Genomic DNA, 21,168 nt, shown 5'->3' with positions numbered 1-21,168 from the left:
TTGAGTTCTTGGTTATCATGGAGACAATGCTTAATGGTATTATCGTTACACAGAACATTATTTTACATTTGGTACAATTAGTAAATCATGGTTTAGTAGAAACTACAGTGCCGCTAGAACACGGCCCGAGTAACAACTAGTAGTGCGCCACTCCCCGGCGAAATTAGATACAAATTGAAAGCTTTCTGAGGCAAAGTTTCGTGAAATTTCTCTTCGGTAAGCACACCGCGGAACATTGCACTAGAGCTAACTCCGATCGACAACAGAGAGATCTATGCCGTCGAACTTGGCACCTCTCTGTCTGGCTGTATGTCGTGAAAGTCAGTATTTGCTGTCATATGGATGAATGTCTTTTGCTGAAGAATGTTTATATTCACTTCTGTGGAGTTTGCTAAGGGGATAAGTGATAAGCCGATAAGTGTTTAGTGCTGATAAATATTATTAGTGTTGTTATAATCCCCAACATAAGTGAACTTTAGAACAAAGAAAAATTGTGTGAAAAAAACTCATGCAGAATAACTGATGGGTCTGAACGCAAGGTTTCTCAAGGGATGTAAAAATGTGTGACAGAACAAGGTTAAAATTTCCAGCATTTTCGGTGACAAAAGCACGTGATTACTTTATTTATAACTAGCTGATTACCCGGCGTTTATCCCAATCTTCTATTAGACAGGAAAATAATGAATTCTAACTATAGCGTAAAATGTAACTAATTTTATTTACAGGTATTTAAAAGTATAAGTACAGTACACAAATTATAAAGTAAAATCTTTTACAAATTCACTATAATATTAATTTAACTCAAAACTTGATTATAAACAACATTCTCAGTTTCGCCTCCTGGAGAAGGAATAAATAAATTGAACGGCATTGGGGGTGTCACTATTCATCTTAGCGACCCCGAAAGCTATGGATTCCACACTAATATCGGTTGTTTTCGATTATTTTTACATGTCACTTCCTTACCACTCCCACAGCATTTCTCTCCAGATTGTAAGTCATATATGTACCAAATTTGGTTCAAATTGCTCCAGGCGTTCGAGAGTTAGGTCATTTTTGGCATTTTTCTTTTCATCCCCTCATAGCATAGCTATAAATTCCGAGAAATAATTTATTTTCTAAAATCAAAGGAACGCGCATTAAAGTAAGAGAAAGAGTAACTAACAGGATCAAACTAAGTAATCCAAGATGTATATCTATCAAAATTCAACTGGAACTAGGTACCAAAACATATCGTTGTTTGTTCAATGACATCATCTAGCTCTCAAACATTTATTTAATCCTCATTAGATTAGCTAGTACGCCCTTGTATTTCATAATGGAAACAGCGAACTCTGCTTACTTGAAGCATTGAATTGTAACGTGCAAAGACGCCTGAAGAACTTGACTTTAGTTTCATTTGAATTACATGTCAATCGCTAGGAGTGAGTGTCTAATTTCCCGGTCGTCGTCTCGGGTTGTAAAGGTTTGTCTCGTTCTCGATCTCGTCTGAAGTTTCAAAATATGTAGTATATTTCATTCCCGATTCAAGAATTCCCAAGTCAGGAACTGCCGAATTGTAGATTTGCTCCCGATTCAAGACTTCCCAACTCAGGAACTACAGAATTGTAGATTTGTTCCTGATTCAAGACTTCCCAACTCAGGAACTACGGAATTGTAGATTTGTTCCTGATTCAAGACTTCCCAACTCAGGAACTACGGAATTGTAGATTTATTCCCGATTCACGACTTCACAACTAAGAAACTACGGAATTGTAGATTTGTTGCCGATTCACGACTTCCCAACTCAGAAACTACGGAATTGTATATTATTATTCCCGATTCAAGACTTCCCAACTCAGGAACAACGGAATTGTAGATTTATTCCCGATTCAAGACTTCCCAACTCAGGAACTACGGAATTGTAAATTTGTTTCCGATTCACGACTTTCCAACTCAGGAACTACGGAATTGTACATTTATTCCCGATTCAAGACTTCCCAACTCAGGAACTACGGAATTGTACATTTATTCCCGATTCACGACTTCCCAACTCAGGAACTACGGAATTGTACATTTATTCCCGATTCACGACTTCCCAACTCAGGAACTACGGAATTGTAGATTTATTCCCGATTCACGACTTCCCAACTCAGGAACTATGGAAATTCCAACGAAAGCAGTGCCATTTCAGGAACAATTACATACCAATTCAATATTTCAGTTAAATGTCTGCTCAACTCAGAAAGTCCTATTAATTTGCCACGGGGAGGATGAATTGTTGTTTGGAATAGTTTGCATTAGGCACACTTGTGTAACTGCTAACTTAACATAATCTCCAAGCAAATAATCTGCAGTATATTTAATAGTCTATATTAGAGGAAAGAACTAACTCACCGTAAACCACAGTACTTTCTCTGCGAATGTATATAATATATACATATTATGTACTCAGCATTTCAGAGTAACGTCCAGTAACGATAAGAACCTCTCAAAAACCGATCCTTGACTCTCCCCTTCCCTCCTGAGGCAGCGGTTCCTGAGTTGGGAGCATTCCAAATTTAAAATATCTGGTTCCTGAATTGAGAACTTTTGTCATAGTTCCTGAATTGGGAAGTCTTGAGTATTAACAGCATATACAACGGCTCACCGCACACTTTAAAGCGCAAGGAGTTCAAAATCAAAGAAATAAATAGCTTTTCCTATTTGATGGCTTTTTTACTGCTACTAACTTTCGAAAATATGAATTTTATGGAACCAAGCAGAAAAATTTCACGAGTTGTTTTGAAAAGGATAACAAAATGCAAACAACGAAATTTTTGAATTGTGGTAAAAGTACCACCGCTAAAAAAAACTAAGTATGGAAAATATATTGTCACGCCACTAGATGGCAGTAGCTGCCAAAACATTGAACTGAGGGAAGTGGGAAGTCAGTGCGTGTTTAACAGTCGTGCAGGAAGAATGTGACCCGGCGTGAACAGCGTTCTTATATGGAAATAACAGTTCTCCGTGGAAGGAGTGCGAGAGAATGTCACACTGAGCTTGTGGAAGCTTTAGGAAGTTATGCTCTACTATACCGAACTGTTGAGAGGTGAGCAACAACATTCAGGCGTGGAAGAGAAGCAGCTGCCGACATGCAACGTTCAGGACGACCTGCGACTGCGCGTATTTTGCATTTTTCTCTGTCCTGATACAGAATATTTTACAATTTCTTGCCTGACCCGCATTATCGTGGAAAAAATAGTTGCCATGATTTTTGCTGTAACCCTCGTATAAACAGTATTAACATACAGAACACGCCACTTCAGAAAGGTGTAATTCGCCATATTCTTAAAGGTGAAACCCTTATTATTCGATATTTCATTAGGAGGGTGGGGGAATGGGGCAAATTCTCTAATTCGAGGCGGTCGCACCCTCTGTCCCCTTCTTGCGACGTCACTGGTTCTTGGGTACATATCTGCGTCTCGACAAAATTCTGAATTGCCAGTGTAGCTAACCAAGATTGATAAAAAAAAGGCCATTTTTCTATTTCGTCCATAAAATCACTGTTCCCAAATCAATTAAGTAGTGCACATGATTCCTATTAGTTGCAAAACCAGAGGTTATAATGTCACAAAAAATATCTCAAATTATGACCCTTATTAACGTTCTCTCCTGCAAAGACTGATCTCTGGACGGAGTTGTAGCACGGCGCTCTACAACCCCAGGTTTGAATCCCGGCCTGAAAATTGGGTGTTCGTTCATCAATTTCACCATATCATCACTCATTCTCATCTTCGCAATTAGCCTAAATTTTCAGATCGCCTTGCATCAAGGGATCCCGGGTTCGATACTCGGTGAAGGCATATAGTGGTTCGGATCTCACTTTAAACTGTAGCTCCAGTCCCGATTAGCCTTACTGTGCATAAGTTGACTCAAAACACCAACTGAATCAACAAAATTGGCCAACAAAGTAAAATAAACCAAATCAATCAATCAATCTCCCCGTATTGTCAATTCTAGAGGAAAACAATTATTTTGTCTTGAATCATTAAGAAACTTCTAGAATGTCATGCATAGAATAAACCAGCACTCCCAATGTATTTTAAAATTTCTCTGTGGACGAGGCTTAATTATTGAGCAAAGCTCGGTGTCTGAAAACACAGATAAGGATATAATCAGATCTGGAACGAAGGCAGGGAACCGGTGCACTGACTTCCTGCTGAGAATCCTCATTCGCAAGAAGTTTTGTAATAATCCGCTGAGAGGCGCTGAGAGGCACCACTCGCAATCTTCCTTCCACTTATTCTGCCAGAAAGAATAAGAGATGGCGCTGCTGTATATCACCTCTATGAAGTGCTGAAACTTTGCTTTACGTCACTTCTGAAACACTACAATATTGATCTGATCTCAACTTACTTATTATTATTACTATTGCACTTCTTGATCTATGTTGTGTTGCCTTGGCCATTTTATTAAAATATAATGAGGAGCTTATTTTTTTTAAATCGTAATGTTTTCCCGTACTTTTGTTTGTTTTCCTTTCCACGGTCAGTTAGCTGTGGTGATTGTTATTGATGGATAGTATGAAAAAACTGTTAGCAGTGATCGCCAGCGGAAAATAACAAGTTGTGAAGTAATTAAAAACGAATGAGCCCATCATTAATTTCAGGACAAACTCGTTAAACGTTGCAAATATGCGTGTGGTGGAAATTTCACGAAACTCGACGCTTATTAACCGCGAAACGTCAAATTGGACGTTTTGCATCGAACATCAGAGTTGAGCATTACTAGTACATGCAGAAAATAAAATGTCGCATTTATTGTATTCATTTCTAGTGTATGAATTAAAAGTATAGTGTTAATAGAAATCAAGAGACACACTGAAATATTTTTTTTTTTGTACTCGATTTCAAGTCGTTCTGTGTTTTCTTTCATTTATGCCTCTTATTGCATCCTTAGTCCAATTGTTTTCCATGTTTTCTCTCAAGCATTGTTGAATATGACAAACATTTAATTACAGTAAAACCTCGTTAATCCGGACCCCGATAAGCTTGACTTCGCTTAATGCGGACAGGCAAGAGGCCAAAAAAAGCAGAATGCAATATTTTAAATGTGACTAGAAGTCAAAAAGAAAACTACCCAAAGAAAAGGCAGTCAACCACTGATGAAATTCTGTTTCCCGCAGACTTTGTACTGTACTGTACTGTATAGGTATTGTTTGATTGATTTGGTGTTTTAAGTCCACTTTATGCACAGTAAGGCTAATCGGGACTGGAACTACAGTTTTAAGTTGGATCAGAACCACTACGTGCCTCCAGCGGGTATCGAACCCGGGACCCCTTGATTACGTATAGTGCATTTAGGCCTATAGCCTTTAAATATACCATAATGAACTTGTTTTGTTGCTAAAAACGGAGTTTTAATGCACTTTCTACTGCTCTTTTAGGTTATTTAAGATAATCCGGACTTTCATTAAACCGGTCAACTTATCCCCCCATTAGTCCGGATTAACGAGGTTTTACTGTATTATATTTCTTGCTGCTTTTTAAAATAAAAGAAAACATTATATGAAGCACCAGGATTGGCAATTGTATCAAGCTTGAACAAATGGTCAAGAGTCTCACTGATCGCACACCGTATTGACCACCTTCGTCTACTGACATCACAATAAATGTTCTCGTTGTTAGGTAGGCATAAATAATATCTTTTTGGTCAAGCGCTGAAAAATTGCAATGTGTTTAAGGCGTATTAATGCTAGGAGCCCTAAATCTATACTCCGTCCATGGAATCTGTGGAGGAAGGCCGCGCATAACGGAAGAGAAGGGCAGAAACCGAATGGGCGGAGCGGAGCAGTGCACGCTGCTGCAAATGGTTAGTAGCTGCACTCACTTGTCATCTCACGCGTTCATTGGTCGAGCCTTTTCGAGTCGTTACTTTTGCAGAGACTTGTTTCTGTTCGCTTGCTCCAGAGACTCCCGGAATAGAGTATAGTGTTAACGGTGTCGACTTGTACTAATATAATAAAAAATATCGAAAACGAAAAAAATACAGAACATGGAACGAATCAAGAAGACTGTAAGAAGATAAGCAGTTCCGTAATTAGTTTACATAGAAGGCTAAATTGTACAAAAAAGAATGCAAAGAAACAAAGAAAATAAATTGTTTTAATGTCGTAGCAATCTATTTATTATACAGGGCATAATAGAGAACGGGCTTCATTTAATGTTTTACTATTACTATTATTGAGAGAAAATTTAGGGCACAGAGTATAAAACAGAGGGTGCGCAAACTCACTCCCCTCCCCGGCGCCACCTGTATTCAAGCAGAGGATCTCCATGTGAAATCATATAATCGAGCTCGTTAAATATGCTGGACAAATCTTACGTAACTCTTTTCGAAATTGCTTAATTTAACTTAATTTGAACTTTTCATTCAAAGCTGAAACCTTACAGTCAGCACTAAAATAACATAAGAAAATGTTACGCTCTTTCCTTGCCTGCATATAGTTTCATGAAACTCTGTTACATCTACAGTAAGGCTGTGGCAGCACTGCAAACAGTTTGCAATAAGTGTGGTTGATTCTTGTAATCATTCAGATTATATCAAAGTATCTTCGATAAGTCTTGCATAAGGGATTTTGTATATGCTTTATCCAGTTTATTCTAGCAACTGGCACTAGGAGCAAGTGAAGAAAGGTTCCTTGTGTGCGACGGTGAATTTTCTTGAATTTCTTGTTGAAGTGCCGTTTCCTTGACTTCCATCTGTTTTAAAGTTGCGGTATTGACGTAGTGCGATGAATTGGCTTCTGTTACCTCTGCAACTGTCGCTCGAGGTTCGGTCCGTTCTCCATATATTAATGCTGTAATGTATTCTTAGCACAGAACTTGTAATAAAATCTTTGAATCGGAACCCATCTATGTTTTGTTCACATAGATTACTATTGTTCTTACGAAGTTTCACAGTCCCTCTAAAATTTTACCAACTTGATAGGTTTCGCTTTTACTCTCAGAAGTTCAATTGTTCGTTTATTCAGCATGTCATAGATTAAAGGTCATCAGCGCCATCTCTTGATCTAATGTTTACTTAAAAGATCTTCGGTCTGTTGTAACATGAAAGTTATTCGTTCACAACTTTTACAGAAAAGCAGCTTTCATCTGGGGGAAAGTCGTGTACCCGAGTGCTCAAAAAGCTAAAGGCTGAATCACACAAAGCTAGATATCATGCTAAATTTGCTGCTTGGTATTGGACTAGTGATGCAGTACTTTCTCCCCTGCTAGTTTTCGCCTCACATGGTACTCCTTACCGTACTTGTTAGACTTTTGTTCCCACAATGCTATGCGCAGAGCAGACAAGCTAAAAAGATGGATGAGTGATTTGAGAAAGACCGTTGTAAGAGAATAGCTATTATCCTTACAATTGTCAAAATTAAAGGTACGTGTATATCAAGAAAAAGAAAAATGCGGGCTAGAAATTTGCTTGAAAGAAGATATGGTTGCTAATCAAGGAGTACTCGACATGGTTCTTAGTGAACTCGGATGATATATTCAAACATGAGATCGCAAGATATCATACAAAAAGATTGTGCTTCATCTAAATATGTCAAATATTTAATACACTGGTAATAATAAAGATTTTCACTATCGGATCATATCTGCTTGCATATTTTTTGTATATATTCTGTGTGAAAGGATTAATGATACTTTTCTCTTTTGTTTTGTGGGCAGAGGTGAATACTTCCCATTTTGGTATTTAGCTATAGAGAGAAATGGCGTTGCCATTATCCAACTAATTTTATTGCATTTCTTATCAACAATACAAAATTCTGTTCTATCTTCCTCATCCACTATGTGCTCAGTTGATAAAGTTTGTTGTCATGGTCTTCAGTTGCGTCACTTGTTCGTTTCACGTTTAGATTAAGTAGGATTTCTTGGTGCCGCTTTCGGACTGTTTTGGAGGCGGATTTTCACAGCACATTCAGCATTAACTATTTTTTGTTTGTGACCCACTTCTTCTGTAAGGTGCACAACATCTTGTCTCAGCGCTCGAAGAGCAATCATCCGTGATATTCATACCATTAAGAGAGAGAACTAAAGAAAGTCTACAATGAGTATCGTGGAGTTGGAATGTAGAAGCTAGTGTTTAGGGCATGCGCAGGCTACACCACATTCTGGCGAACTTTCTCTTGGGATTAAATCTCAGCTTTGATCGTCCTATGATATCTTGGTACGAGTGTCTCACCCATGATTCCAAGCTGTCCTGGATGAAAATCAGGGATCAACACACACACGTGTTTCCTGAGAATCACAAAATGTATTTGATCATCCATTTCCTCCTTCGAAGACTTTTGCGATGAATGCTCTCATGTTCTCACACTTTTGCTGTAGGATTTCTCAAGTTCCTGAAGCTCGGATTTACACTTTGCTTTGGTATGAGCCGGAATGTTTTGTTTTCGAGATGTCTGTTGTATTTCCTTCTGTCTTTAGCCAGAGACTCCTGGATGTCTTCCATGAAAGTCTTGATTTTATCCTGTTCGAATATCAACAGCATCGGTGCACCTAATGGATCCTGTAGGCCAAGTCTGTTCCTCCACCACCACTCGAGTGACAATTGTGGCAGAAAGCTGTATAGAGGCACATTGAAAGCTCTGCGGCGAGACAGGGTGGTCGTATTTCCAAATGGGAATAGGCTACTCGGTGGCAGAAGACATCTCCAGACATAGTCCATGCAAGACATTCTGTCAGATGAACAACGAATCGGCCGGTTGGTTATGACGGCTGAGTTATGCTGAGTTGAGTGCGCAATCAGGAGCATGATGGCCGACGATGACGAGGATGATGATGCTTCGGTGGAATACCAGGAATCTCCAAAACGGTCTACTACGCTGGATCTGAAGACGTCGTAGCCACATCTGAATGTTGTCCACCTACTTCCTCCTGCAGGACAGACTTCGTCGCCGTAGTCGCCTACTCGATAATACATTTGTCTTCTTAGAGTTCTTCAGAGTCGATCTCCTGGATGAGCTAATTTTGCACGAAGCGAAGAACGTACACGTTGAGTGACATTGCTTGCTGATCTGCCAGTTGACACTCTACGAGCATATTCACGATGACTTCCTACACCTCGCAACACTGTGGTTCGTTGGCTGAGAAGTTAGATGCGACTTCGGTGCACAAATCTAGAACATTCTGCTGGGCTCAAGCATGCTGTCACTGTTAGCCTCACGATGAGATCCATCTTGTTTTCCTATATATTTCAATGGCTGACCAACTGTTAGGTGCTTTACTAAAAACTTTTCCGCTCCCACTAATGTGTGGAGTCCTACCTTCACATCCTCATATGCTCTTATGGCATTTTGCCATGTGCAAAGAGCAGCAGCTTACATCGCCACCCTCCACAAACTCCAGAGGCAACTCCGACGAATGCAGCCTAACAGGAATCCTGGAGACATCTTGCAACGTATCTTGCTCCTCCATGCCAATGCCAGCTCGCACACAAGCCTGAGGACAATGGAAGCTGTTGCTTAAATTTGGTTGGAGTGTGCTCTCCCGTTTACACTACAACCTGGATCTAGCCTTGCCCATGAGATGTCTATCTCTTTGGTCCAATGAATGACGCAATGAGTAGAACAAATTTTGAAGACGATGAAACTGTTGTTATCAAGAGATCTAGTTATAGGGACTAGATAGGACCTGATACAGGGATGGCACAAGGCCATAGAACTGAATGGACAATTTGTAGAAATGTAACATTATGTAGCTGAAGCATTTACCTTTCCTGAGTATCAATTCAATTTATGTTGAAGCATCAGTTTTCAATACAAAATATGTGGGGACCACAAATGACCCAACTCCGCAGATTCCTCTACAGAAAGAAGAAAAACCGCATAAGATACACCAGACGACAGGCACCACCTCATATGCTGCAAAAGTGACATCAAAAAATCAACGACCTCGCCACCTACTGTATACCGAGACCAGCGATGAAGATGAAGAAACTTAGCAACGGAAGAGTCTTACAGCACATCAAAAAAACCCAACGTAAGATGGAAGAGCTACAAGACCTAACTGTAAAGCAACAATCCTGATGGAGGTCTTCCTTGACGTCATTGCAGGTGGAATTTCTAAAGTTCTACTGCAACCAGATGACCGTTCTAGGTAAATCGTCATAGCATATCTTCACACTTTTTTCAGGACCACAAAAAGAACAAGTGACAGCATATTTAAGGCCCGTTTTAGGACCAAATGTCGGCTCTTCTCAGGACCACAAATGGTCGGTCCTTCTTAGGACCACCAGCCACTCTGCGAACAGCGATGTGACTCGAAGCGACAGTTGCACGCCAAGATTCTTCCAACACAAATTGGACTGAGACTACTATATATCTTGAAAATGCATTCCTGTTATGAGCTATAACACCACTGATTCACAAAATAAAAATGCATTTCTACTTAAGTCCTTCTCGTGCAATAAATGAAGGAAATGACGTGTCTCACAGATTTCAGATATGATATATATTACTACAGTTCATGAAGAATCTAGATATATATCGTTCGAATCTTGATCTCATTGGCTGATCACCTCTTGTGCTTCGAGTTCAAGGTTGTAACTTCAGGTGTAGTTTTCGAAGTTCTCCACAGGCAGCAGATAAGTTGACAATTGTTTCTCTCCCATCACCTCCGGTCCATTTTAAAATCCAGTTTGGTGGAATTTTGCTCAGAAAAGATACAAAAATGAGAGTTACAAAACAATCAAAACAATAGACAATTAATTAAGATATTAAAATAAAGACTTCCTTTTACTTTCAAACATTCTCAACAGTGAAGTGTAAACAAGTAATCAATTTACTATTACAGAACCTCCTTTTTATTCTTCTAATAGAATGTTGATCTTGCATATGATTCAAGTTTTCACTGTCTTTGTTGCCATTTTTATGAAAAAAAAATTGGTCTGTTTTGCTCATTTTCCATTTCTTGTGCGGGCTCATTCGATGTCACCACCAAAATTCACGGGTTCAAGTTCCGACCAGAGCATGAATGCTCTTTGGTTGGTCCTTCGTCAATTTCATTCTTGTAATCGAAATTAGGTAAGAGTGGCAAAAAAGACACATAAAGTAAAATGTGCGAAATTATCTTTTTCGGAACTTGTGTCCCATACTGTAAATGTTTTTTTATTACTCCTATTTTAATCAAAATAAAGACCCCAACTTACAGGCTCTACCAATAAGAAATGTTTCAGTTAAGTAAAGTTCACTCAATACGTGAAGAATATATTGTAGTCGTATGTACAGTACACACCAAACTTCCAATATTTTATAAAAAAAAACACTAAATTAATTTTAAAATAGAATTAATTCTGCTCGTTTTTTTATAGTAGTGTTTATATAAATAACTTCTAACACCACATGCTGAAGATAAGATTTTTTCCTTACCTGTCAAACCAGATTCGTATAATAAAAAAATCACAAAAATTTAAAAACTAGTACTTCTTCCTTACATGTTTTAATTTGGTTTTCCTTTCCTTAATGCGCTATTAAGCTAACGAAACATGGCCTTTTAACTTGTTCCGAACTCGTTTTATACAGGTAAAGAAAATATGTTTATTCTAGTCTTATTTCTATGCAACGAAACTACTAACTTATTACTGTAAATATAAGTATACCAAATTTTGTAAATAAACTTCAATTGAACTGATACCTCAAACTAACCAAGTTTGCTGAATTGGAAAGAAGTTTCAATGAAAGTAAAATATAAGGATTTCTTTTTCTTGAAAAGGCATGATTACTTTAGTACGCATTAAGATACAAACTATTTAAGCCAATACAAAGTGGGTAAGTCTACCTGCAGAGATTCAAATCGATCTTAAAGGAACGACACTTTTGCTTTTATCGGAAGAAGTATATAAATACATTTCCAAAAACAGCCATAGAATGTATTACGACAATTATGTTCTTCCATTTTCTCAGATAGTTGAATCTAATACCAACAGATGGGAGATCACAAAGTAATAACATATTTCTAATTTTCTCCACCAATGTTAAGAATAAATTAGCATATTTTATTAAAATTAATTACAAAAAAAGAGTAGATACACAAGATCATCTAAGCATTCCTTATTCCAAAACGAAGTTTAGCACAAATTAAATAAAATATTAATTTCCTGGAGGTACTTTACGAAAAATCTGTTACTAATAAAAGCTCGCTGGTAACCAGTTTCTCAAGAGATGTTATCTTTTTGGATTGGTACAAAATTGGGCACTGCAGGCCCCAAAGTTTTGTACCTAATACAAAAAGTAATAACGGTCTGCTTCGTTACCTTTTATATTCACACACACACACATATATATATATATATATATATATATATATATATATATAAAGTTAACTCAACTGAACTGGAACTCAATAAGTACAATAGAATTTACATATCCAGTGAGTGCGAAGAAATAATCACTGGTTGGGATGTGTCATTCATAACCAGAGGTTGGGATGGTTCAAGACAGAGGGTGGGAAAAATCTCCCCACCCCATCCTTCCTTTAAATCGCACTCTATATTAAATTGAATAGTTGTATGTTTGTTCGCGACTTTCATATTATAAACTTTTGAATTTCTTAGAAGAGTCGCCCCGGGGTAGCATCTACGTATTTTAATTCCTATTGATGGTATAGCTCATTAATGTAGCCCCATCAGCCCCTCTCTGTGTACGCCAATGAATATGCACACACACACACATGAATTATGTACCCCACCCCAAATGAAAAATGTTCCTGCGCCACTGTATGGCGCAATGAACTGTGGGGGAGGTTATTCGCAGAATATCATCTATTAGTGAGTAACTCTTTTAAAAACTACAAAATACATGACAAACACACTGTTACTCTCTGATCAGGCAATAGGAGTGACGCCATTTATACCAAAGCTTACCTTCTAGTGGAGCCGAATTCCTGTTGAAGTAGGAAGATTCAAGTGCTTGTTTTCATGCACATTCCGCCATCTTGTCAGAAATGCTTCTAAGTTTGCAGAGCATCCTTTGTGTAAATAAAACTGATCGTTGACGTGTTCACGGGATACATTAAAGTATCAGCTGAACACGTTATTAGCATTCTGGCAGTATTTAAGTACGTTCGTGAACATACACTTACTACCTATGACATAAATTACTTAATCACGAGTTGGTTTGAGCTTGAGTTTTTAAGTCCACTTTATGCACAGTAAGGCTAATCGGGACTGAACCTACGGTTTAAAGTGGGATCCGAACCACTGTGCCATGTGCCTCCCCCGGGTATCGAACCCGGGACCACTTAGTCACGAGTCGCCATGATGAAACAGTAAGTTTAATCAGTTCTAATGGTGGTTATTGTTTTGCATCAGAAATTTCTTCAAAGAAATTGGCATCGTTCATGTACAGTAGGATGCACAATTATTGCTTGGCAATTTGTCCACGACCATATTCGTTAATTTTAACCTTGCGCCTGTATTTTAAGCAATTGGCTCTTACGTCATTTACCAGCTGCTTGTTTGTCGCTTTGCTCCAGTTCTTGAAGCTCTCATTGGCTAAAACAAAGAGAGAAAATGCGGCGATGGCTTGGCTTGGTAATACTTATTCATCCCACTGTACAGTCACCAGCAATACAAGTGGTCACCGATCTTGAAATACTCGTTTCATTGCAATGCGTTTTGTGTGTTGCATAACTTTACGGCGATGACCGAATCTGCTGTTCAAGTTCGAATTTTCTGGTAAACTGTTTTCCAGGTATCCGTATTATGCAAGTTAATGGAAGAAATAAGAGTTTATGGTCAGCAATGTAATATATTTTTACAAATATGCGTAAAATTACTTTGATATCACTTTACAGTTTCTGTTTCATTTATTCTCCATAACAGTGAAAGTAGTTATGATTAGGGAATATAGCCTATAGCTGTTTTCATACTGATCGTTTGAGATATGTACTTTAGGACATGAAATCAAGTAAAATAAACACACTTTGTTGCACCTTTTCGTGAGATTAGCACATTTATCCCATTCCTACGCCATCTTTAATGTTTCAGCACCTTTTTCCTTCTTTAATTTCATGTTTTGTTAAAAAAAAAAATTGGACATAAAAATAAATTATTTTCACTCTTCTTGAGCAGCTACATAAAATACTATTGTCTCATTTTGTAGATCAGAACTAGAGCTATAAAATGGTTTAATATAATCAATGGAATGCCCCAATAGTTCCCAAGATAATGTACTTTCTCCACATATAATGAATGATCTCTTGAGCTCAAAGCGTCAGCACATTCGAAGACAAAGAAATATTGAGCGTAATCCAGTATAACAAGTTGTAGGAAACCCACTAAATGACACGTTTACTTCCAAAATACTGGTTACTTTATGTAATTATTACTAATTATGTTATGTGATATAGTATTGAATAAAGAATGTTAATGTAACTGGTTTAGACCTGCATGAAGGCATTTTATCAACACCTTTTTTTGCATCTTTTCTAAAACATTTTCAGGTCTTTTTTTCCCCCTTCCCGACCATAATTTTGCACCTTAAAATCCCTTCCATAGCGATGATACACAATAGCTAGCAAATATAGACCATTCTTACACTGATAAAATATGAGAAGTGAGAGGGCATGATGCGTTAGAATTTCCCTGTGTCTTCATGTAATCAGGCTTTCCAAATATGCAAAAATGTATCACTGTTTATACTTCAAACCCGAAAATTGAAAAGAGTTTTATAATTCTCGATTTTGCTAATTCGAATCTAAGTTGTATAATTTCAAATATACAGAATGCTTAATTGACTCACCTGACCCTCAAGGGCGGCGCCAGGGGGGGGGGCGAAGGGGTGCTTGCGCACCACCTAATTTTCTTCCGCACCCCCTTCAGCACCCCTATTCAAAATCTATGGTGAAAACATTAACTTTTACAGTGTCATATGTGGTAGCCACATTGAGCGCCCACATGTGAGGTATTGTAGTGAGACCGCTGTTATTGCATTCAACAGTCAATCATTGAAAGAGAAGCCACATATATTTTCCTGTAGGCTACTGTCGGCAGTCTCAAGAAAGAGTTGAGGCAACTGTTTTTTCTTTCGTCAGTATTGTTGTTAAGAATTGTTTCTTATTTTGTTTTAAGAAGGCTGTTTATGTTTTTCGATATTTGCCTACAGCTTAGAGTTCATTTTTTTAGCCTTGTTGTTAAACGGTTTTATTGTGAAAGCTGCGCATGCGTCAATTGTGGGGAAAAGAACAGCTTGCTCTGCGACGACATTCATGAGCATTTCTAAATTCTAATTTCTTCATATAGGAGAAGTATTTATTATACACGAGAGCGCTGAACTTAAGCTTATATTACATTTCTTGGATCTGAAGTGAAAGAAAGTAATAATTCTTTTCCCACAATTGACGCATGCTTCACTTCAGAAACAAGAAATGTAATATAAGCTTAGTTCAGCGCTCTCGTGTATAATAAATACTTCTCCTATATGAAGAAATTAGAATGTAGAAATGCTCATGAATGTCGTCGCAGAGCAAGCTGTCATTTCCCCACAAATGACGCATGCGTTCACGAGACGCCTCTGACGTTCTGTATGTTCCACGTAACATGTTTAGTAAAGTACCATTTCAGACTTTGACGAGTAACCCAAAGTTCGCGAAGAAATGTGTCAGTTTGTTGATGGGGATAATGCAGCAGAAGGGGATTTTTACAAAGATGACGTTGCCGTGCACTTTGTGTTTTGTTATGAGTAGACCTCGGATTTTAAGTTTTTAACCTAATTTTTCCTTTGCAGGTAAATAAGAAATAACAAGATATATCGGCGTTTCATAAAGAAACGAAACAACTGACTAAGTTTTATAGTGCCTAAAATAACCTATTTTGCTTGTTAGAACCTATTTTAGGTTTATGTGCCTAAATTAAACTTTTTCTTAGGTTTTACAGGATTTTTATATCTCACAGAGGTATTTATACTAGGTTTGTTGGCGAAATAATTCAATGACTGGCGTGTTTGAAACATGTTTTCTGTCGATTTCCCTCCCTCCAAGTGTATGATGTTTATCAAAGAAAAAAAAAGGTCTGACGTCACTGTTACCTGCAAACAATGGCGGCGAAAGAGGACATTTCCCCCCTAATTTTTACCCCTGTACTACAGCGCCTTGAATAACGTAGTGTGGAAAACGGCACGGTTCTGCGCTCTCTGGCTGGTTCCACTCGAAAATGATCCGCTAGAGGCGCTGGTGTTGGACCCGGTGCTTGGTATTCGTCTGCTTATAATGGAAGTAAATGGAGTTTTCGCTGCAACGTATGATTCTTTTACATGAAGCATTTCTATGAATGTGATAATTGCTATGATATTTGGTACAGTGGTCGAGAAGATATTAACGAACATTCTAGACAGTCGTCCACGTCCTGTTATCGTCATACTTTCGTTAATAATACGGGAGAAAAAATACGCGTGGAATGCACTTGGCAACTAATTTTTTGTGTATGAATTAGGATCATTATTATTATTATTATCATCATCATCATTTCTTTTAAAGATATACACACTGAAGCATTTGTATTTTTGATATTTACTGTCTCTTTTCTTCCGCTTTAAACTAATCGCGGCGATGATGAAAATGATGATTCCATGAAACGACAAGGGGAACCCCACAAAACTTTCTTAGTGCCATCAACATGAGTGTAAGGAAACTTTCAAACCAATGGGACAAGCGACACGGGATGTTCACACTGTCACACTAGTGACACACACTTCCAGACTGTAAAATAGCATTCATTGCACATGAGGGTCCAAACAGCAAACGACATATGGCGTATTCGCGTGCTACTTGTTACTTCGGTCGGAAAGCTCCTTAAAGGAAGGGTGCTCAGACCGAAGCGACGCGCTAAAGGGGGAATTCCCAACTAAGTGACAAGCGACATAGTGCTTTCAGTCTATTGGTAAGCGTTCGCTGCTAATTGTGCGAACAACAGATAGGCGACACGACAAACCGCACATTACAACAACAGATCTAGGCGACACGATAAGCCACACGTGTTGCTTTGTCGCTTGTGCGTCGCTCAAACTGGGCCATTTCCTCAATAGCTTGCAATATGTTGCCGTGGTTTGTTGTTCGCGCATGCGCGATGCAATGAGTGTCTTGCTTTAGGGAGATTGCGCACCAAAGCGACAAGGGGCACGCGACACTTATCGCTTGAGGATTTCACCAACCGAACGCTGGCCTGTGCTTCCCGTCATGCCGCTACGATGTGAAATGTTGCTCTTGATTGGCTCCTTTCCAAGCAACATGTGTCGCTTCGGTATGAAAGTTGCCTTGGACCGAAGGACCCGTGTCGCTTTGGTGTGAAATCCTCGTATCGTTTGTAGCGTGTCGCTTTGGTGTAAAATCTCCTTGAGGAAACGGTGCAGTCAGAGCTTGTGTCCCTGCGGTTCGAAAGGCTGCATTGATTACGGACTGCTCGCTTCCAAGCGACACTTGTGGTTTGTCGCCTCGGTATGAAATATCTCTCAGGATACTATTTATATTCTAATAACATAGAAAAATAAAACTAGTACACAATCCAACACCTGACGTCCGGAATCACTTTGCGATGTTTCTTCTTGTGTTACGCATGCTATTTATTTATTAATTTTATTTTACTTTTCTTTCCAAATTAATGTCATTTCGTGACTGCAAATCACTCCACAAATATAACTGTTTCCATCAATTCACTTACCGCCTTTCTAGACAAACAAATCTACACAATATATTCCAAAAACTAAGCCGCATTGCTTTCATAACAAAATTAGCACTTGGTCCGATCGCACTGCCATCTGTGTTTGTCATTAGTTTGGGGAACTAGTTTATTGGGTCGTTTTCCACACTACGTTATTCAAGGCGCTGTACCTGTACTATAGACTCTTAATGCTAAGCCTTGCGCCTTGCCTACTAAGATAAAGTAAACTGTCCTTGCCCCCCCCCCACCTCCCCATTCTCAATTTTGGTACCCAATCGTCTCTACTGCCTGCACAGTCCCAAGTACAAACTTCTGATCTGTGTGGCCTTGCTCACTTTCACGTCAGTTTGGTCCTTTTAGGCATTCACGCCTTGCAAAGTAATATTTCAGCATTCAAATTAGCACTATTGACTATGTTTTTCTTGAAAGATAATTTTCAGTACATGAAATGATCCTCACATACAAAAGGCGTAGTTTGAGTGTGGATAACGCATAAAGATTCATGGTTGTCACTAGGACCGTGATAAAATTCAAGTATAATTCCTGGTTTTCAAGGTGAACTTTCCAAAAATTCAAGGATACAAGCAGACGTTTCCGCTATTCCAACCTTACGTGTTGCCGACTCTCACCCTCCCTTCCATACACAAAAATATCGACAATGTAAAGGGTTTGTATGATTCCAATGTAACAAAAAATTTACCTAATCAGCTTCAAGATATATTATTTTGTAATAATCTTCCGTTTGTCAGATAGATTGTTCTGTAAAAGACACTAACAAAGTAAACGGATTGAGAAAAATTTGTTTTATTTTCTGTGTAGCTTTCTTTTTCATCCTCAAACAAATGAATGAAATAAAAGCTAAACTGAGAGAAACTTGCCTCAGGGCATTTATAAACATGTATAAATTTAATGGGATTTGGATTAATAAAAGTTGCAATTTTTCACGTCTACGGAGAAAAAAATGGAATAGAGAAAACATCCGCTTGTACCTTATTTCATGTCTTTCCAAAATTCATGAATAATTTCCAGAGGCAATAATTCACGCATAATTTCCGGTGCCAATAATTCACGTGTAATTCCCGGAATTCAAGGAATTCCAAATGAGTAGACACCCTGATATTGTGCAGCAAATTATACATGCGTAATTCATTTTTCATATGAACAATTAACTTTTTCTAACAACACAAGTGCAGTATTATAATAATTTGTAAATAATTTTGAAAATGATATAAAGAAATGAAAGTTTGTTTCGAAAATTAATATTTGGTTATTACGGTTCTTGTGAAATTTTGTTTTTAACGATTGTATCTAATCAGTATTTTTCAGGAATTTTGTACCAGATCAAGCCTTTTTGCAACCTATTTCAGGACTTTTCTAGCCCAATTTAAGGTTTTTAGAACCTATTTTAGGATTTTTAGGACCTATTTTCGGATTTTTAGGAACCTACAAGCAATTTTTTTAGAACCTAAAAATTCGAGGTCTAGTCATGACACAGCAGCATCTGTGGCGCAACCACAGAGGGGCAGGGGGCATTACCCCATCAACCTTGGTCGGAAATCAATTCTATGTAGGGCAAGAGGGCAAACATTGAAGTAAAAAAAAGCAAGGCTAGCAGAATCTAAGAGTACCAGGACAAAATTATACTCAAGATGGAATTAGTTTTCATGTATTTATTTATTTTTTCTTCCAGACGGTCAAGAGCACCTGAAAGGGGGGAGGGCACAGAGAATCAATTACCATCCTCGATTTGAAATTTTATGCAAATAAAAGTACGTTTCGTAAAAAAAAATTGTAAAAGTTCAGAGCCGTAAGTAGGGGCGAACATTATAAATATAAAAGTTATAAAATAGATAATGTGGCGTCGTATTAAATTAATATTGTTTTCAGTTTGCAATAATTTGTATCTAAGAATTTGCTTGCGAGCGAAACGAGCAATATCATTCTTTTCTGTAATGCATTGTAAATTGCCAGAGAGAGAAGTAAGAACAACTAGCCTATGTACTTCAGACTGTTACTGCATGAACAATTGTTTGGATGAAAAGGACCGCGCACATTTGAGGGATTTATATCATTTTTACTGTTGGTCTGTTATGAGGTGAATGAATTGATTATGTAATGCATTTAAATAATATGTTATATATGTATGTATTAAAGAAACTTTGAATACCTACACAATTAAGTGCTAATCTATTGCACATGTATTTTCTTATTTTCTACGTCGCTTCATGTTGCATATGTGTAAAACATAATTATGTTGTACGTACATGAAGGTTATACATGTCATATGTACAAAAATAATTATATTCGTCATGCATTTTCTGTTTTTCAAAAATACAGTTTGTCTGCTTGTTTTCAATTCTTAGCTAATGCGAAATTGAACGTATTGAAAAAAATATTTCAAATAGTTTGTCCAACAGCAATGCTTTAACTTGATAGAATTGGTGTTTTAAGTCCAATTTATGCACAGAAAGGTAAATTGGGGCTGGACCTACAGTTTTAAGTGGAATCCGAACCACTGTGCCTCCACCGGGTATCGAACCCGGCACTGCTTGATTACATTGCGGCGACGCTACCACTACGCCATCGGGAAGGTCACCACCAATGCTTTAGCACAGACTTCTCCTTTTTTGCGAAATTTACGAGGATAATAACGTCTTTGATACTACTATTAATATTGCTGCTGCTACTACTACTACTAATAATAATAATAATAATAATAATGTCATTATTATTATTGGCACGTATATCCTGGTAATCCCCCCCGGTCGAAATAGAATGTGCCTCTGTTAAAACATGCATGCATATTTCATGTTTTCTTTATTTTCAACATCGCACGCACTAAATTTTATTCAGCACCCCCCGATGATTAATCCTGGCGCCACCAGTGCTGACCCTTCTTGGACCTTGTTGTCCCGAGCATCATCTTCTGGCCATCGCTTTGAATGCTTCGTTGGTTTTATTTTTTATTTTCATGCCTTGAAATTGTGTCCGTCGTTGAACAGCTCCTGCAGAATGGCGCGCACTTTAACCGTTGAATAATTTAGATGCATTCCAGGCCAGATTTACTTGTATCGACCTAATTGGCAGCTGGCAAAATTCAATTTTTACCATGTTGTCAGTTATGCCCATTATTGACTTGTAGGATGTTAATGTATTGTTGTAAATTTTTAACGTATTGTTAAAATTTATGGTGAGAAATTAAGGAGAGAGCAAAAAATTTCTTATTTTGCATTTATTTTTTTTAAAAAAAAAAAGAGCATGAGAGAGAGAGAAAGAAAGAAAGAAGTATAAATTTGCTTCAGACGGGTACTGAAAGAGCAACACGTGGTCCTCCTATCCGAGAGGTTAGCGCAACGAAACACGAATCCAAAGGTGCCAGTCTCGAATCCTGGATAAAGCATGGGTGTATCGCAGTGCTTACCACATCATCCGTTTGATTACTTTCAGGATTGACCCAGGATGGCAGGAGCGAAGCTGCAACACTAGTCGCTTTTTCAT

At 38.1% G+C, this 21,168-nt stretch overlaps 1 protein-coding gene across 2 annotated transcripts in view; it reads left to right on the top strand.

Annotated features, from left to right (window-relative positions):
- The window catches only part of Mid1 (calcium-permeable channel component Mid1), a 621,324-nt gene that overhangs the window by 582,810 nt on the left and 17,346 nt on the right, over positions 1 to 21,168 (top strand). Inside the window, exon 3 of one of the 2 annotated variants that reach the window (XM_083129745.1) lies at positions 19,361 to 19,488. The exons of the other annotated variant lie outside the window; for it this stretch is intronic. Within the exon in view, the coding sequence (XP_082985871.1) occupies positions 19,361 to 19,437 (77 nt within the window). The 3' untranslated portion in view covers positions 19,438 to 19,488. Of the gene's footprint in view, positions 1 to 19,360; positions 19,489 to 21,168 lie in introns of those variants that run through there. 2 annotated transcript variants of the gene reach the window in all.

This window comes from Lepisma saccharinum, chromosome 10 (genome assembly GCF_977018435.1).
Source record: "Lepisma saccharinum chromosome 10, izLepSacc3.1, whole genome shotgun sequence".
In the NCBI taxonomy this organism is placed as follows: Eukaryota; Metazoa; Arthropoda; class Insecta; order Zygentoma; family Lepismatidae; genus Lepisma; species Lepisma saccharinum.
The sequence above is the reverse complement of the archived record's forward strand: the minus strand, read 5'-3'. Positions and strand labels throughout refer to the sequence as shown.